General features: G+C 42.3%; 1 protein-coding gene across 1 annotated transcript; it reads left to right on the top strand.

Moving 5' to 3' along the window:
- Positions 1–658: 658 nt before the first annotated feature.
- Positions 659–9,392, top strand: mrps11 (mitochondrial ribosomal protein S11). The gene is made up of 6 exons (XM_061711592.1): positions 659–827; positions 934–1,032; positions 2,329–2,427; positions 3,260–3,389; positions 4,359–4,424; positions 9,224–9,392. Exons 1-6 carry the CDS (start codon positions 739–741, stop codon positions 9,329–9,331), a joined length of 591 nt encoding a protein of 196 aa, XP_061567576.1. The 5' UTR covers positions 659–738; the 3' UTR covers positions 9,332–9,392.
- Positions 9,393–14,099: the final 4,707 nt, after the last annotated feature.

Genomic DNA, 14,099 nt, shown 5'->3' with positions numbered 1-14,099 from the left:
CGTTCAGGGACACGGAGAAAATCTGAAATCCGAGTGATTAGGCACCATGATGAAAGATAAACCACTGAAATCAAGCAATATAATTATATTTCCCAAACATCATGAATTAAATGCTTATATTTTATTTAAATACACCTTGAGGTAGAACGACAGTAACTTTTCAGGACTCTAACAAATGTAAGTCTGAAATCCTGCTTAGTCAGCTAGCCTGATGTTACTGTGGGGTTTTTTTTGGGGGATGTTTTGCAGTAAGTTCTTCTGTTTCTCCGATGTTTTCTTTTTTTATTAATTTTATGATGTGTTATAACTGATTGCTTTTATCTCTGTTTTTCGTGTTGTGAAGCGTCATGAGATGACCTTTGAAGAGTTCCTATTTCCCACACTTTTTGAATTACCTGAACGCTGCATATAGTAACGCTTACCCATAATTCAGTGCAAGAAAAGGAACAATCTATTCTGTTAAAGATTGGGGGTGACACTTCTATAAATTAAAAAATAAAGGCCATTATTTAATTAATGAAATGGTAAAAAATGCATTTTGCCTTATTTTAATTATATTTATACAGTTTATTTGAATTTATAGGTGAAAAAATGCCCGTTATGTGGATAGTATTGTTATTTCTGACCGTTAAAACCCCTACAGGTTTTAGTGGTCCAGTCCGGACTTACAGAACCTTCAATGTCACGTTTGTTGTGAAGATTTTCAGGCTTTTAAATGTCTTTATGAACCTGTAGAAAATGTTTAAACTCGGCTGTGTGTTAGTCAGTTCTGTGAACACCGCTGGTCGTCAGCTGGCAGCAGCAGTACATGTAAACGGACCATCTCTGTAAGTGATTATTTCCTCCACACTTGTTAGCTCAGGCTAATGCATTTCCTCACAATTCCACATGTTTGTCTTATTTTGTCCTCTTTTATATCTCATCTGATCTCAGATGGAGCAGAGCGTTTGTGCTGCAGAGAGCTGCATGCAGCAGCCTGGTGAAGCAGCAGGAGAATGAAACATCTGCAGGAAAGTCTGGGAAGGAGTTCAGGTAGAGATTGAACGAGTAAACAAACATACATGTCTGGGAATTACCATAGACTGAGCTGGAAACTACACATCAATAACACAAAAACAAAAATCTCCAAATCAATTGCTATATTATACAAAATGAAACACATACTGAACAGCGATACACTCTACATACTGTACTGCTCCCTCATACTTCCATACTTAACTTATTGTGTGGAATTATGGGGGAACACCTACAAAACAAACATCAAACCACTATACATGCTGCAAAAGAAAGCAATACGAATCATAAACCATGCAGACTACCTTGCTCCAACCAACCCACTCTTTATTAAAACATTCACCCTAAAATTGGAGGACCTAGTGGACATTAATACAGCTTTCATCATGTTCAAGGCACACAATAATATACTCCCACCCTGCATGCAGGAGCCGTTTGAAGTTAGGGAGTCCAAATATCCACTTAGGGGGTCATGTATCTTTAAGAAAATGGTTGTACGGACCAATACTAAGAGCAACTGTATATCAATAAAGGGGGTCCAGCTATGGAATAATTTAGAAGATGAACTAAAACTATGCACTACTGTAACCAAATTCAAAAATAAGTTCAAAAATAAAATATTAAATAAATATAAAACATTGATATGATTATTATAATAAATACCATGATAGTAGCAAATTGAAGCAAGTGTTTGCATGACCGCTCTCCGCGGCCGTTTAGCCGAGGAGTTGGTGAAGCAGCACCACATCATACCAGGTCCCTGTTAGCCAACTTGGTATGTTAAAAAAATGTTTTGTTTATTTTGTTGTTTTTTTTACACATCCTACTCATAACCTCTGCTCCCAGCGCTGTACAGTCTCTAGCCAAGAACCACTTCACTTATCACTTCTTGCAATTTATAGTATGTTTTTTGTTTTGTTTTCATCTTTGTTTTTTTGTCTTTGCTTCTTGTCTAGATACCTTTTGTTACTTGTCGATATATATACATTCTTTTTCAATGTTTGAACCCAAATTATTTGTTTTGTTTTGTGTAAAACCTCCTGAGTAGAGGTTCATAAAAGGGTAGGCATAATAAGCCTTGGCTTCAGCCTATACCTTTCCGGTGCCATTTAAAATATTGGACTATTTTTATGTTGTATTATGTTGTATCCAAATGGACCGAAATAAAAAAAACTCCAAATCAAAAATCAATCAAAGGTCAGATTTAACTAAAATCTGATGTATTTATTCTAGTGTCACATGGGTTTGTTTTTCACAAATAAAAAAGCAGTTTTCCATAATCCCAGAACCTCTGTGTTGCTCTCTAACCTGCAGCTTCCTGCCCCCCCTGCCCGGCCAGGACAGCCCGCTCCGGTGGGCCGGGAAGAAGTTTGAGGAGCTTCCCATCCTCCACATCAAAGCCACGTACAACAAGTGGGTCCAACGAGAGGGAGTCCTTTCTTTTTCTGATTTAAAGGGAACCTATTCTAAGGGCACGGTGGCGCAGCTGGTATTGCAGCGGTCTCACAGCAAGAAGGTCCTGGGTTCGATTCCCGCCGGGGACGCTGTGGGTGCTGAGTGCATGTTAAGTTCCCCCATGACTTCAGCACCACACCCTGGGTGGGGTTGGTGAAAGGATCTTTCTGTGTGGAGTTTGTATGTTCTCCCCGTGTTCCCTTGGGTAGCTAATGTGAGCTACCCTCACAAAAACATGCACACAGTCCTGGGCTATACATGCCCCCTCTGGCCAACCGGGGCCAGATGGGGTGGGGAGGATCCGGCCGGAATAACGTGATCCTTCCACGCGCTACGTCCGGCCGGTCTTTGTGTAATTTAATAATAATCTCAAACTATGACCTACTAGTCTAAACTTGTCCAAAATGTGTTGAAAAAGGTGAAATTAGAGTATTACCTTTTCACAGAAGAAATTTTAAGACAGGTCAAGGTTGTCTTAAAGTTAAGAAAAAAGTCAAGAACAAATTTGAGAACTTTTATTTCAAGAATACCATTTATTCTGTTTTTTCTTAAGAAGAAAGTTGAGAAAATACTTAGAACTTTTTGGGAGAATATGAATTCTTCTCTTTTTTCTTCTTAAGACTGAACTTAAGAAAAAAAAATGACACTTAAGAAGATTTTTTTTCTTAAGAATGTTTTGTGAATCCGGCCCCAGTTTGGTGGGAAAGGGGTGACTGTGAGACGTTTTTGGGACAGTTGAAATGTGTCGTGCTGTGTGAGCCGGGGAGTAACCGTCTCTGTCCCGTTCCAGCACACACATCCAGCTGACGGACAGCGCCGGCCTGTCTCTGGTCAGGACGTCCTGCGGCACCGAGGGATTCAAGAACATCAAGAAATCCACGCCCATCGCGGCTCAGACTGCAGGAATCTCGGCGGCTGCGGTGAGTTCCCCTCGTTCAGGAACCAGAGGAAACTTCACGGGTTTGTTGTACGGGACGGCGTCTGCGACCCCTCATTTCCTGCTCTGCCCAGCTGGTCTTCAGTAGGAGGATCCCCCTTATGATCCTAGTCCAGGTTTCTTCCCCTTTATGATCCAGGTCCTGGTCCAGGTTTCTTCCTCCTAAAGGGGAGTTTTTCCTGCCACTGTTTATGTTTCTGTAATAATTGCTGGGGGGTTTATGTTATGGTCTCTGGAAAGATCCTGGAGTCTCAACTTCTGTTGTAATAGACGCTTTATAAATAAAATTGAATTGAAAAAATTAAAATGATCTCCCCAGAAAGGTGCAAACATGTTTTTAATCAGCAGTTAAGGCAGTGGGGGAATTCCATTTATCAAAACAACCAACCGATATCTCAGTTGGATCATCTGACCTCTGATCTGGTTAGAATTTTAAATGATAGAAATGACAAGGTTTTGTGTTAGAAAAGACTGACGTGTAGAATAAGCATTTACAGCTTTAGGTTTCTCATCTTGATGTTTTAGCATTTTATATTAAACACAGATTTTATTGAAGTCACATGGATGCCACACACACACACACACACACACACACACACACACACACACACACACACACACACACACACACACACACACACACACAGACACACAGACACACAGACACACACACACAGACACACACACACAGACACACACACACACACACACACACACACACACACACACACACACACACACACACACACACACAGACACACACACACACACACACACAGACACACAGACACACACACACACACACACACACACACACACACACACACACACACACACACACACACACACACACACACACACACACACACACACACACACACACACACACACACAGACACACAGACACACACACACACACAGTAATCTCATGTGTGTCCTCTCGTCCCAACAGAAAGCCACAGCGAAGGGAGTCACATTCGTCCGTGTCGTCGTCAAAGGAATCGGTCCTGGACGTCTGGTGAGAAACTGGTTTGACCTTTTCAAACCTCTGACATCATTGCCATCAAAACCAAACACACATTTATGTTTTAAGCCAAGTTTACAAACTTTGACTGCTAGCATCATTCAACATAAGATAATATGTAGATGTTTAGGGGTAACTGGTCCTCCAGGAACCTCCGCCCTGCATGTTTTAGATGTTGCTTCGCTCCAGTTATTGGACCAGAAACAGACTTTTGTGGACCTTGATAATGAGCCGATGGCGGTAAAATGTAAACCATGCAGGATTTCTGAGGACCAGAGTTGAAGAGCACTGGTTTAAATTAGTGATGCACCGATTGTTCGGTAACCGAAATTGTTCGGCCGAAAAAAACACGTTTGGTGGAATAAGTGGGAAAAAAAACAATTAATAACGGCGTTGTAATATAAGGAAATAGACTGGCCGCTCCGTCCCGTACCGGTTGCACCACAAACATAAATCGTTGACCAACCAAAAAGTAACCACATAAGAATTTTACCAACATTCACCAGGAGGTGGAACCAAAACAACATAATGCTGGGAAATTAAAACATGTTCAGTTTTTTATGTTCAATAAATATTTTCTACCTTGTAATTTTGTAAAAGATTTTTTTCTTTGAAAAGCCTAAATCAAATTTATTTAGGCAATGGTGAAAAAATTGGCAAAATAAATGAAAAACTGCTGAAGAACCATGTTCGGTATTGTTCGGTATTCGACCAAGTGTTTATTATTATTTTCGGTTTCGGCCACAAATTTTCATTTTGGTGCATCACTGGTTTAAATGAGATGCTCAGCTCATATTTACACGCCTCAGAGAATAGTTTGATTTAATGATTATTAAGTTAATTTTGTTTCTGGATTATCATTTAATCTGCTAGTTCTTTCTGTCAGACAAATAGTGTACGTTTTTTAATTACCTGACATGTTTCTGATGAAGGTGAAAGCATTGCAGAGACTTGTCAGGTAATTAAATATCCTAAATGATTTGTCTGACAAATAGAACTGGCAAATTAAGTTTGATTTAATGACTCACAGCAACATCACGTCCCCTTCACCGCCGTGATCCGGCCATTTATTCATGTTTCTCCATCACCCAAAGAGTTGATCATACTCTTCCATTAATACCGTATAAATGGAGTTAAAGTTATCAGAAAGTGAATGCTCCTCAGGTTCCGTGGGAGAGAATCTTCCTCCTGCAGCTCGTTAAACCCGTCGCTGCCTCAAACAACCGCAGGAATTAACACGTCTGCACATCTGGATCACGCACTTAATGAGATTCTGGCCTGATTAATGTCTAGAATTATCACTTATTCCAGACGGTAAAGTAATAAAAGGATTCATCGTTTCAGCTTCACGTCGCACGGTCAGATATTGATGAGGTCACTCTCATTTTCTTGTTAATTTCCTTTGGAGAATAGTTGCAGCGTGTCACGTCCGGCCGCTCCATCACACGAGTCAAGTATCTCACACGTGCTCGACTTGTTTCCCTAATAATCTGGGATTATGTGATTAATGTGCAGCAAAGCGGTTTGATGGTGTCGCAGCTAAAAGCTGAAAAACTCTGGAGGTTTATCAGCTACTCTGACTGTCTTGGTTAAGTTCCCCGATCACAGACGACGGGTCAGTATATTGTAGGAACGACGACCGGACGAACATCTGGGGAAGCTTTTCATGGTGGATGAGATCTTTCCTGACGTGAAACATTGAAGCATGTCGGAGGATGAGGTGACGTGTGAGAGGAATAAGCTCCTGGTGAGCAGGTGGATGCAGGTGGATATTCTCTGGATTGTTACAGGAGACTATCGTGGTTAAATTCAGACTTTTACACACTAATTAGGGCTGAGCGATTTTTGAAAATAATCTAATTGCGATTCTTTTTTTCCTCAATATTGCGATTTAATATGCGATTATTTTTTCAAGGTCCTGTTCTAATGTATTTTTCAACTACACAAGCAATAAATCAGTCTGTTTTATAATAAACAATGTCAGATTCATTTAAAGCACAGATTACAACAATAAAGAAAACAAATGTGTGTCTTTACCTCTTTAACACGTCTACACACGTCTGTAGGGGTGGGTATTGGGAAGGACCTCACGATACGATACGCATCACGATACTTGAGCCACGATACGATACACATTGCGATATCCCGATTATGCGATATCCCGATTATTATATTCTACATAGTTCACCGAAAAATTTAAAAATGCATTACACATCTTAAAATCCAAGTTGTATAAATGTACATCAGATGATAGTGATGGATCTTAAAATCCGAGTTGCACGTTCATCAGATTATAGTGACAATTCATGGGACAAACTGAGTCAAAACAATGTTTTATTATAACTATACAAGCTAAAGTTACAATTTATTTGTATATGTTTTTCATATTATTTACATCATATGAAATTAACATTAAATTTAGTATGAGGTTGCTTTAATTATGTGGCAAATGATAATAAACACAAGAAAGATGGTACTAAAACCAAGGACAGGCACAGTGATCAGTCAGTATAGATATAAATCCATAAATAAATAAACCTCTGTGCATTATTTTTCATTTTTTAAGGACAGGCAATTGTGTTATATAAAAAATAAATTATAAAATGAAATAAAACCTGAGCTCAGTGCAGGGCCCTCCCAGGGTTGGTAGAGAGTGGCAATGCCCAGGACTGTCACTTAGGTAGGAGCACTGGGTGATAGAATGGGAAAAAAATCGGGAATAAAAAATATAAAAAAAAAAAAAATCGATATTCAAATTTTGAATATCGATATTGAATCGGCTGGAAAAGTATCGCAATATATTGCCATATCGATATTTTTGCCCACCCCTACACGTCTGTACACACGAGTGTTATGGGTCGTTCTCTGAACCCAATCACACGACACCAAACCGGGTTAAACTTTAGCCAAAACGAGGCGTAGTTTAATAGAAAAACACAGAAAAACTCCCACAGGGAACAAAAAACCTTCCTCACAGGAAACTCAGAACTTCTTCATGAATAACTCAAAAATCATAGAGAGAAAAAAAACCACCAGCAAACTAACAAGGCCATGGTAGATTTAGGTTACACGCGGACACGCGGCACTGTTGACTTTTTTTCCCTACCAACGTGACCAGATCACGTGATCTGGTCAAATCGCAGCCTTTGCGGTTAGAAAATCTAGTTTTATCACATCGCGATATTATCGCAAATGCAATTAATCGTTCAGCCCTATAATAGACTCTTCAAAAGTTCTTGTATGAGTGTTCTCATTATAATCCAGAGGCGTTGGTCCGAGACAGCCGTTAAAGAGTTAGTATAATATTGGTACTATACCTTCACCTACACATTAGAGATTTGCTCTAACCAACAATCCGTCTGCAATAAAGGACTGCAGGAAGGAAGTCCTCAGAGAATCTGCTTTGGGGCTTAATTTGCTGTACAAGTTGTCAGTAAGTCAGTAGGAAGGTGTAAATTATACATCATTTGCACAGAAAAATGTCTTCAGATGCGTATAATGTATTCAACATAATTTGGAGATATTTTGAAATGCTCTTCTAGATCTCTGAGGGTGTCAGAGCTGTTTAGATGTTTGCACGATGACAATAATGAGAAACACACTGATCCTGAGCCGCGTTTCCTCCGTCACACTTCAGCTGGAACTTTAAGATTTGAACTGCATTGATTTAAAAGTGTAATAAATGTCCGTACTTCCACCTTCTACAGTTTTCCAGTAAAACGTTATATTTATGTGTAACCTATTTAAGCTGTGAAAATGGCTTATTTGAATGTGGCAGTGACGGCTGTCGACATGTTTAAGTGGCCGGTAATTTAAGTTGTACTTTTATAAAAGGGGAACAGCAGGATCTCAACATGATTGTATGAAAGGGAAACCTGTTTTCCATCAGCTTTAATCCGGTCCTGCGCGGGTTCTGAGTGGCCGTTCAGCTCCAGTAAACCCGTCACCGCTTGAAGGAGCAGCCGTCGATTGAATCTCAGGCCTTTTTATTACGGGGCTAATTAAAAGAGCCAAGACGTCTTGATTGGTTCCTTTCCAGAGGTGTCTTCAGTATTCACATCCATTATTCAGGTAGAAGTATAGATACTAGAGTTTAAAAATACTCCTGTTGAAGTATCAACTCAAGTTTTTTACTCAAGTAAAAGTATAAAAGTACTGGTTTCAAAACTACTTAAAGTATAAAAGTAAAAGTAATGTAAGGGGGAAAAAAGCCATTGAAATGAATGTATCTTAGTATAATGCAAATATATTAAAGAAGCATATATGTGTACTATTGAGCATTAACATGTGTTTCAGAGAGCAGCAGATATGATGACTAGTTGCCTATAAGTATTGTAATGGTGCAAAAAGTCAAACTTCATGTTCATGTTATCATTTATCCTAACCTTTATTGGAATGTACATCCAAGTTTAGTTGCAGGAATCTGAGGGAACGGATGTAAGAACAAAACTGGACAAGAACATCTGAAACAACCACAACCAAATTCACTCTATCCGGGTGGAGCAATTTAACTGGATAGTTTTTATTAAAGGCTGAAATGAAATAGAGTAACGAGGCTATTTTTAAAATGTAAGGAGTAAAAAGTACAGATAATTGCATGAAAATGTAAGGAGTAAAAGTAAAAAGTCGTCTGAAAAATAATTACTCCAGTGAAGTATAGATAACCAAAATTTCTACTAAAGTAAGGTAACAAAGTATTTGTACTTTGTTACTTGACACGTCTGTTCCTTTCAGCTTTTTTAAAGGCTAAAAGTGTTTTTTTCTGTCATTTCTTTCTTCCCTCCGCCGTACAGGCTGCGATCAAAGGCCTGGCGATGGGAGGCCTGGACGTCGTGTCCATCACCGACGACACGCCCGTCCCTCACAACGGGTGTCGCCCGCGTAAAGCCCGGAGGACGTGATGCCGGAGGACGCTGTCGTCGAGATGTGTGATGCTAATAAAGTGTTTTGTTGTGCAACTTCTTCTGGCTCCGAGTTGACCGTACCTGCTTGGGGGGGAGTAACTGCAGATGGCATCATTAATGAGCGGCGCAGCGGCGTCTGATCAGCAGATTGATGTGTGATTAAAGACCGACTGTGTGAAGAGTAAAGAGCACGGAGCTTCACACAGCTGGTCGTCATGGCGACCGCATCCGAGCAGGACATCACAGCCCGGGGAACAGTTTACATGTTGGTGGAGTTTGTTTCAGACTCTGCTGGGGTTTAAAAGCTGCTAAGCAACAAATCAGTCATAAAATATTCCATTAATTCATATACTAGATATAAATATTGCTTACAGCAGGAAAACAAGAGCAGGGACCCCCGCCTGGAACTCTTATTTCCCCCCCCCCCCTTTTTTTTTTTTATATAAATGTGTCAATTTTTAAGTCCAAAAACATGCATGCTAGATTAATTGATGATTCTAAATTGCCCGTAGGTGTGAGTGTGTCTGATTGTTTGTCTGTATACAGGACTGTCTCAGAAAATTTGAATATTGTGATAAAAGTCCTTTATTTTCTGTAATGCAAAAATGTCACATTCTGGATTAATTACAAATCAACTGAAATATTGCAAGCCTTTTATTATTTTAATATTGCTGATCATGGCTTACAGTTTAAGAAAACTCAAATATCCTATCTCAAAAAAAATTGAATATTTTGGGAATCTTAATCTTAACCTGTAAGCCATAATCAGCAATATTAAAATAATAAAAGGCTTGCAATATTTCAGTTGATTTGTAATGAATCCAGAATGTATGACATTTTTGCATTACATAATATATATATATAATTTTTTTTTTTTAACAAATTTTGGTTAAAATTGCCTTTATTGGTAATGAAGTGATCCTCAGCAGGTTCTTCCACATCCTCTTGGAAAGTTTAGTGTTGGATTGTTTGTCCATTTTGTCTTTGGTTCAGGTACGTGTTTGGTTTAGATTCGTCCTGAAAGATGAAACAACTAATATAGAAAAAAATAAAAAACTATATGAAAAATACAAAGTTTATTTGCACACAACCTATACAAAAATATCTTAGTTTTATTTAAAACTGCAACAAAACCCATTACACAAACATCTGAGCAGGATTATTTGATATATTGTACACTTGTACAGATCAGCTCTCGTCCTCGCCGCCGCCGCGTCAATGGTTCGTCAGCCACACATTCAACAAAACATCAATAAACACTAAACTTAAGCCTCAAAAGTGCATCGATAGTTGGAGACGACCTTATAACATAAATAACAGGTTACAGTGGGAGAAAAACATCAGCGCGAGCTCCGCACAAACAAACACGACACCACAGCAGCTAAAACAGGTGGTGATGAAGACGTTTGAGGACGAAGACGACGTTCTGATTTACGTTAAAGCTTTTTCAGGAAGTCTCTGCGACTGGACTGGAGGAGTCGAGGGTCGTCGTGCTCAGACCTTTTCCCTTATCTGAAGGATTGTTTCCTTGCATCGTCAGGTGGAAGAGCAGCGAAGCTGACAGGAGTGGAGAGTTTAAACTATTTAAATTAGCTCAAGTCACTCATATTCTTCACAGCAGCAAATTTACACTTAAAAACAATCGTCTGGGTTTCCTCATCCGCTCTGATATGGAGGCCTGTGGGTCTGAATCACTCGGGGATGTTTAAGGCTGATCTTGCCTCGATAAGAGACGCCCGACCACAGACGTCTCGGTAAAAAACACCCACCGGACCGAGTTTGGAGTGAAACTGGAATCAGCCGGATCAGGGATCAGTACGGTGGCCAAGACCCAACGTTGCTGAAAATAAAAGTAACGCTGCAAACAGAAACAAACGCCGCTGCAAATTAAATAAACGCTTAGCAAATACAATAAACGCTGCAAACAAAAAGAAACCCTGCTGCAAATAAAATAAACCCTGCTGCAAATAAAATAAAAAAAACGCAAATAAAAAAGCCACAAGGGAAGTGAATTACCGGGGACTATTTTTGTCGATGCACCAGTGTTTTTATGTGAGAGGCCTCGCTCTTCTTATTTCTTCCTTTTCACTTACGTCCTCTTCGTCGTCTTCTCCTCTCACGTAAAAAACACAGGTGCATCAGCAGAAATAGTCCCCGGTAATTCACTTCCGTTGTGGTTTATTTTATTTGCAGCGGGGTTTGTTTTTATTTGCAGCGTTTCTTTTCTTTGATTTGCAGCGGCGTTTGTTTCTGTTTGCAGCGTTACTTTTATTCTCAGCAATGGCGGGTCTCGGCCACCGTAGATTAGTGTACGAGGAGGATCTCGGCGTTTGCTGCCTCTTAAATATTGCACTGTCAAAAGCAGGAGATGCAAATTAGAGCTAAAGAATTACAGGGAGTGTTTGAGCACCCGGACATCTCACTGGGAGACGTGGAAGGAGGAAACGTTTGCGAGGACAGAGCGGGAGCAGGAGGGTCCGTGTACTTCGCGGCCATCCGTTTTTTGTTTTGAAATTACAAAATAAAAATAGAGAAATAATCCAAAATAATAAAAAACGGAAAACGGATCGTTATCCGTTATCCGATTTCCGATTTCATTGATGTGTTTGAAAATCGAAATTGGGAATTAGAACAGCGAGTGGAAAACTCTTTTCTCTATTTCCTATTCGTTTCCAAGGATACTGAAAACAAGGATTGGACAAATGGGGGGATTGCACATGCGCAGTAATAAATGAAGAACGTTGTTTCTGGTTCTTTTGTTGATCAGATTGAAAATGAACAGTTTTAGATTTTTTTAATGTTGAAACAGAAAATAAATCAAATATGAAACCTGGGAGTGAAACATGAGTTTAATCTGTAATCTGTCTTCACTCCGTCATGAAACTGCAGTGATGTTGTGACAGTCTGTTCAGCTGCAGCGTCCAATCAATAATCAATAACATGTACTGAACTCTAACATACTGCCCCCCCGTTGGAAACGAATAGGAAATAGAGAAAAGAGTTTTCCACTCGCTGTTTGGTCCGTGTATCTTTTGGTCATTGGATTTTTCCATCATGAGTGGGAATCAAAAAACAAAAAATGATTGGTTTATTTGATTTTCCTTTTAAAACAAAAAACAAATATTGAATTACACTGCATTTTTTCTTTTTCTGTGTTAATATGATTTAACAAAGATTCAAAATACGCTTTTATTTTCGTTTTCTATTTCATATAAGAAAAATGAAAAACTAGTCAACAGGAACGAAAAAACGAACCAAAAACAACCGTTTATTCATATTCAGTGCAGTGTTTGGTGGGTGTGCTTGTGAGAACTGGGGTCCCTGGAGGTCCAGGAGAGCCAATGTCCCCGTAGCGCGAGGTGTCCCCGGCGAGCTGCAGTGTTTGGCGGGCTGTCTGTGAGTGTCCTGGGGGTTCCTGGAGGTCCTGGAGAGCACAAGTCCCCGTACCGGGAGCTGTCCCCGGTCCTGGCCGGGATCAGTGCAGTGTTTGGCCGGTGTGGTTGTGAGAACTGGGGTCCCTGGAGGTCCTGGAGGCAAAGGGAAAGGACGTGGTCCCGGTCTTGGCCGGGTGCAGTGCAGCTTTGGGCGGGCTGGGTGTGAGTGTCTGGGGTCTCTGGGTCCTGGCCCCGGGACTCCTGGGTGCCTGGGTCCTGGCCACTTTCGCCCGATTTTCAGACACTTTGGCCGGCTTTTAAGACAGAAACGCCGGTTTTTCTGTGATGCTTCCAGGGTTCCTCCAGCCGCCCGTGTCCGCTCCCCGGGCCCCCCCTCGGCCCCGGGCGTCACGCTGCAACCCCGCACCCACCGAACCACCTCCAGACCGATTGGCAACCGCGGCCTGACATCGGAGGGCCCCCGCCGCTCCCGGCTTCACGGCCGGCTCGCGGTCGGGCGGTTGCTCCGTCCTTCGGGCCCGCCTCTGCGGCGCTGCTCCCCCCGACCACCGGGGGGCCGGCAGCGCCTCCCTCTCGGTAGCGAGACCGAGTCGACCCGTCCGCCCCAGGTGTCCCCCCACGGAGCCCCGCCGCCGCCGGGCAGGCCGACCTCCGACGTCGGCTGCCGCTCTGGCGGTGGTGGCGGTCCTCTGGAAAAAACGATGTTTCTCAAACCCTACCACGCCGCATACAGCTGAACCGGGGCCCTGATATGATGGTCACCCCCAGCTCGCGCGGACCCGCAGACGGCTGAACCGGGGCCTGGATTGCCGGTCACCCCCAGCCCGAGCGGACCCACCCGCCCGCCCAGAAAACGGTGCGTCGAGGCGGGGCGAGGTTCCGGCCGCTCCCGAGGTCTCCCCGCACGGGGCTGCCGAGACCCGAGTCCCGTTGCTGCTTTGACCTGGTGTTTACTGTTGCTATGACAACTGGAGGAAGCCTGGAAGCATCACCGAAAAACCGGCGTTTCTGTCTTAAAAGCCGGCCAAAGTGTCTGAAAATCGGGCGAAAGTGGCCAGGACCCAGGGGGCCATGAGTCCCGGGACCCGACCCAGGCACCCAGGAGTCCCGGGACCAGGACCCAGGCACCCAGAGACCCCAGACACTCACACCCAGCCCGCCAAACGCTGCACTGCACCCGGCCAAGACCGGGACCACGTCCTTTCCCTTTGCCTCCAGGACCTCCATGGACCCCAGTTCTCACAACCACACCGGCCAAACACTGCACTGATCCCGGCCAGGACCGGGGACAGCTCCCGGTACGGGGACTTGTGCTCTCCAGGACCTCCAGGAACCCCCAGGACACTCACAGACAGCCCGCCAAACACTGC

This window comes from Cololabis saira, chromosome 2 (genome assembly GCF_033807715.1).
Source record: "Cololabis saira isolate AMF1-May2022 chromosome 2, fColSai1.1, whole genome shotgun sequence".
Taxonomy (NCBI): Eukaryota; Metazoa; Chordata; class Actinopteri; order Beloniformes; family Belonidae; genus Cololabis; species Cololabis saira.
This window is presented reverse-complemented; position numbering and strand designations above follow the sequence as displayed.

What these genes read in the sequence shown, in the direction of transcription:
- mrps11 (XM_061711592.1), top strand. Translation starts at nt 739, where the DNA reads ATGTTTAAACTCGGCTGTGTGTTAGTCAGTTCTGTGAACACCGCTGGT. An exon ending in CATGTAAACGGACCATCTCT is followed by an intron (nt 828 to 933) that starts GTAAGTGATTAT and finishes ATCTGATCTCAG; the next exon opens with ATGGAGCAGAGCGTTTGTGC. An exon ending in CAGGAATCTCGGCGGCTGCG is followed by an intron (nt 3,390 to 4,358) that starts GTGAGTTCCCCT and finishes TCGTCCCAACAG; the next exon opens with AAAGCCACAGCGAAGGGAGT.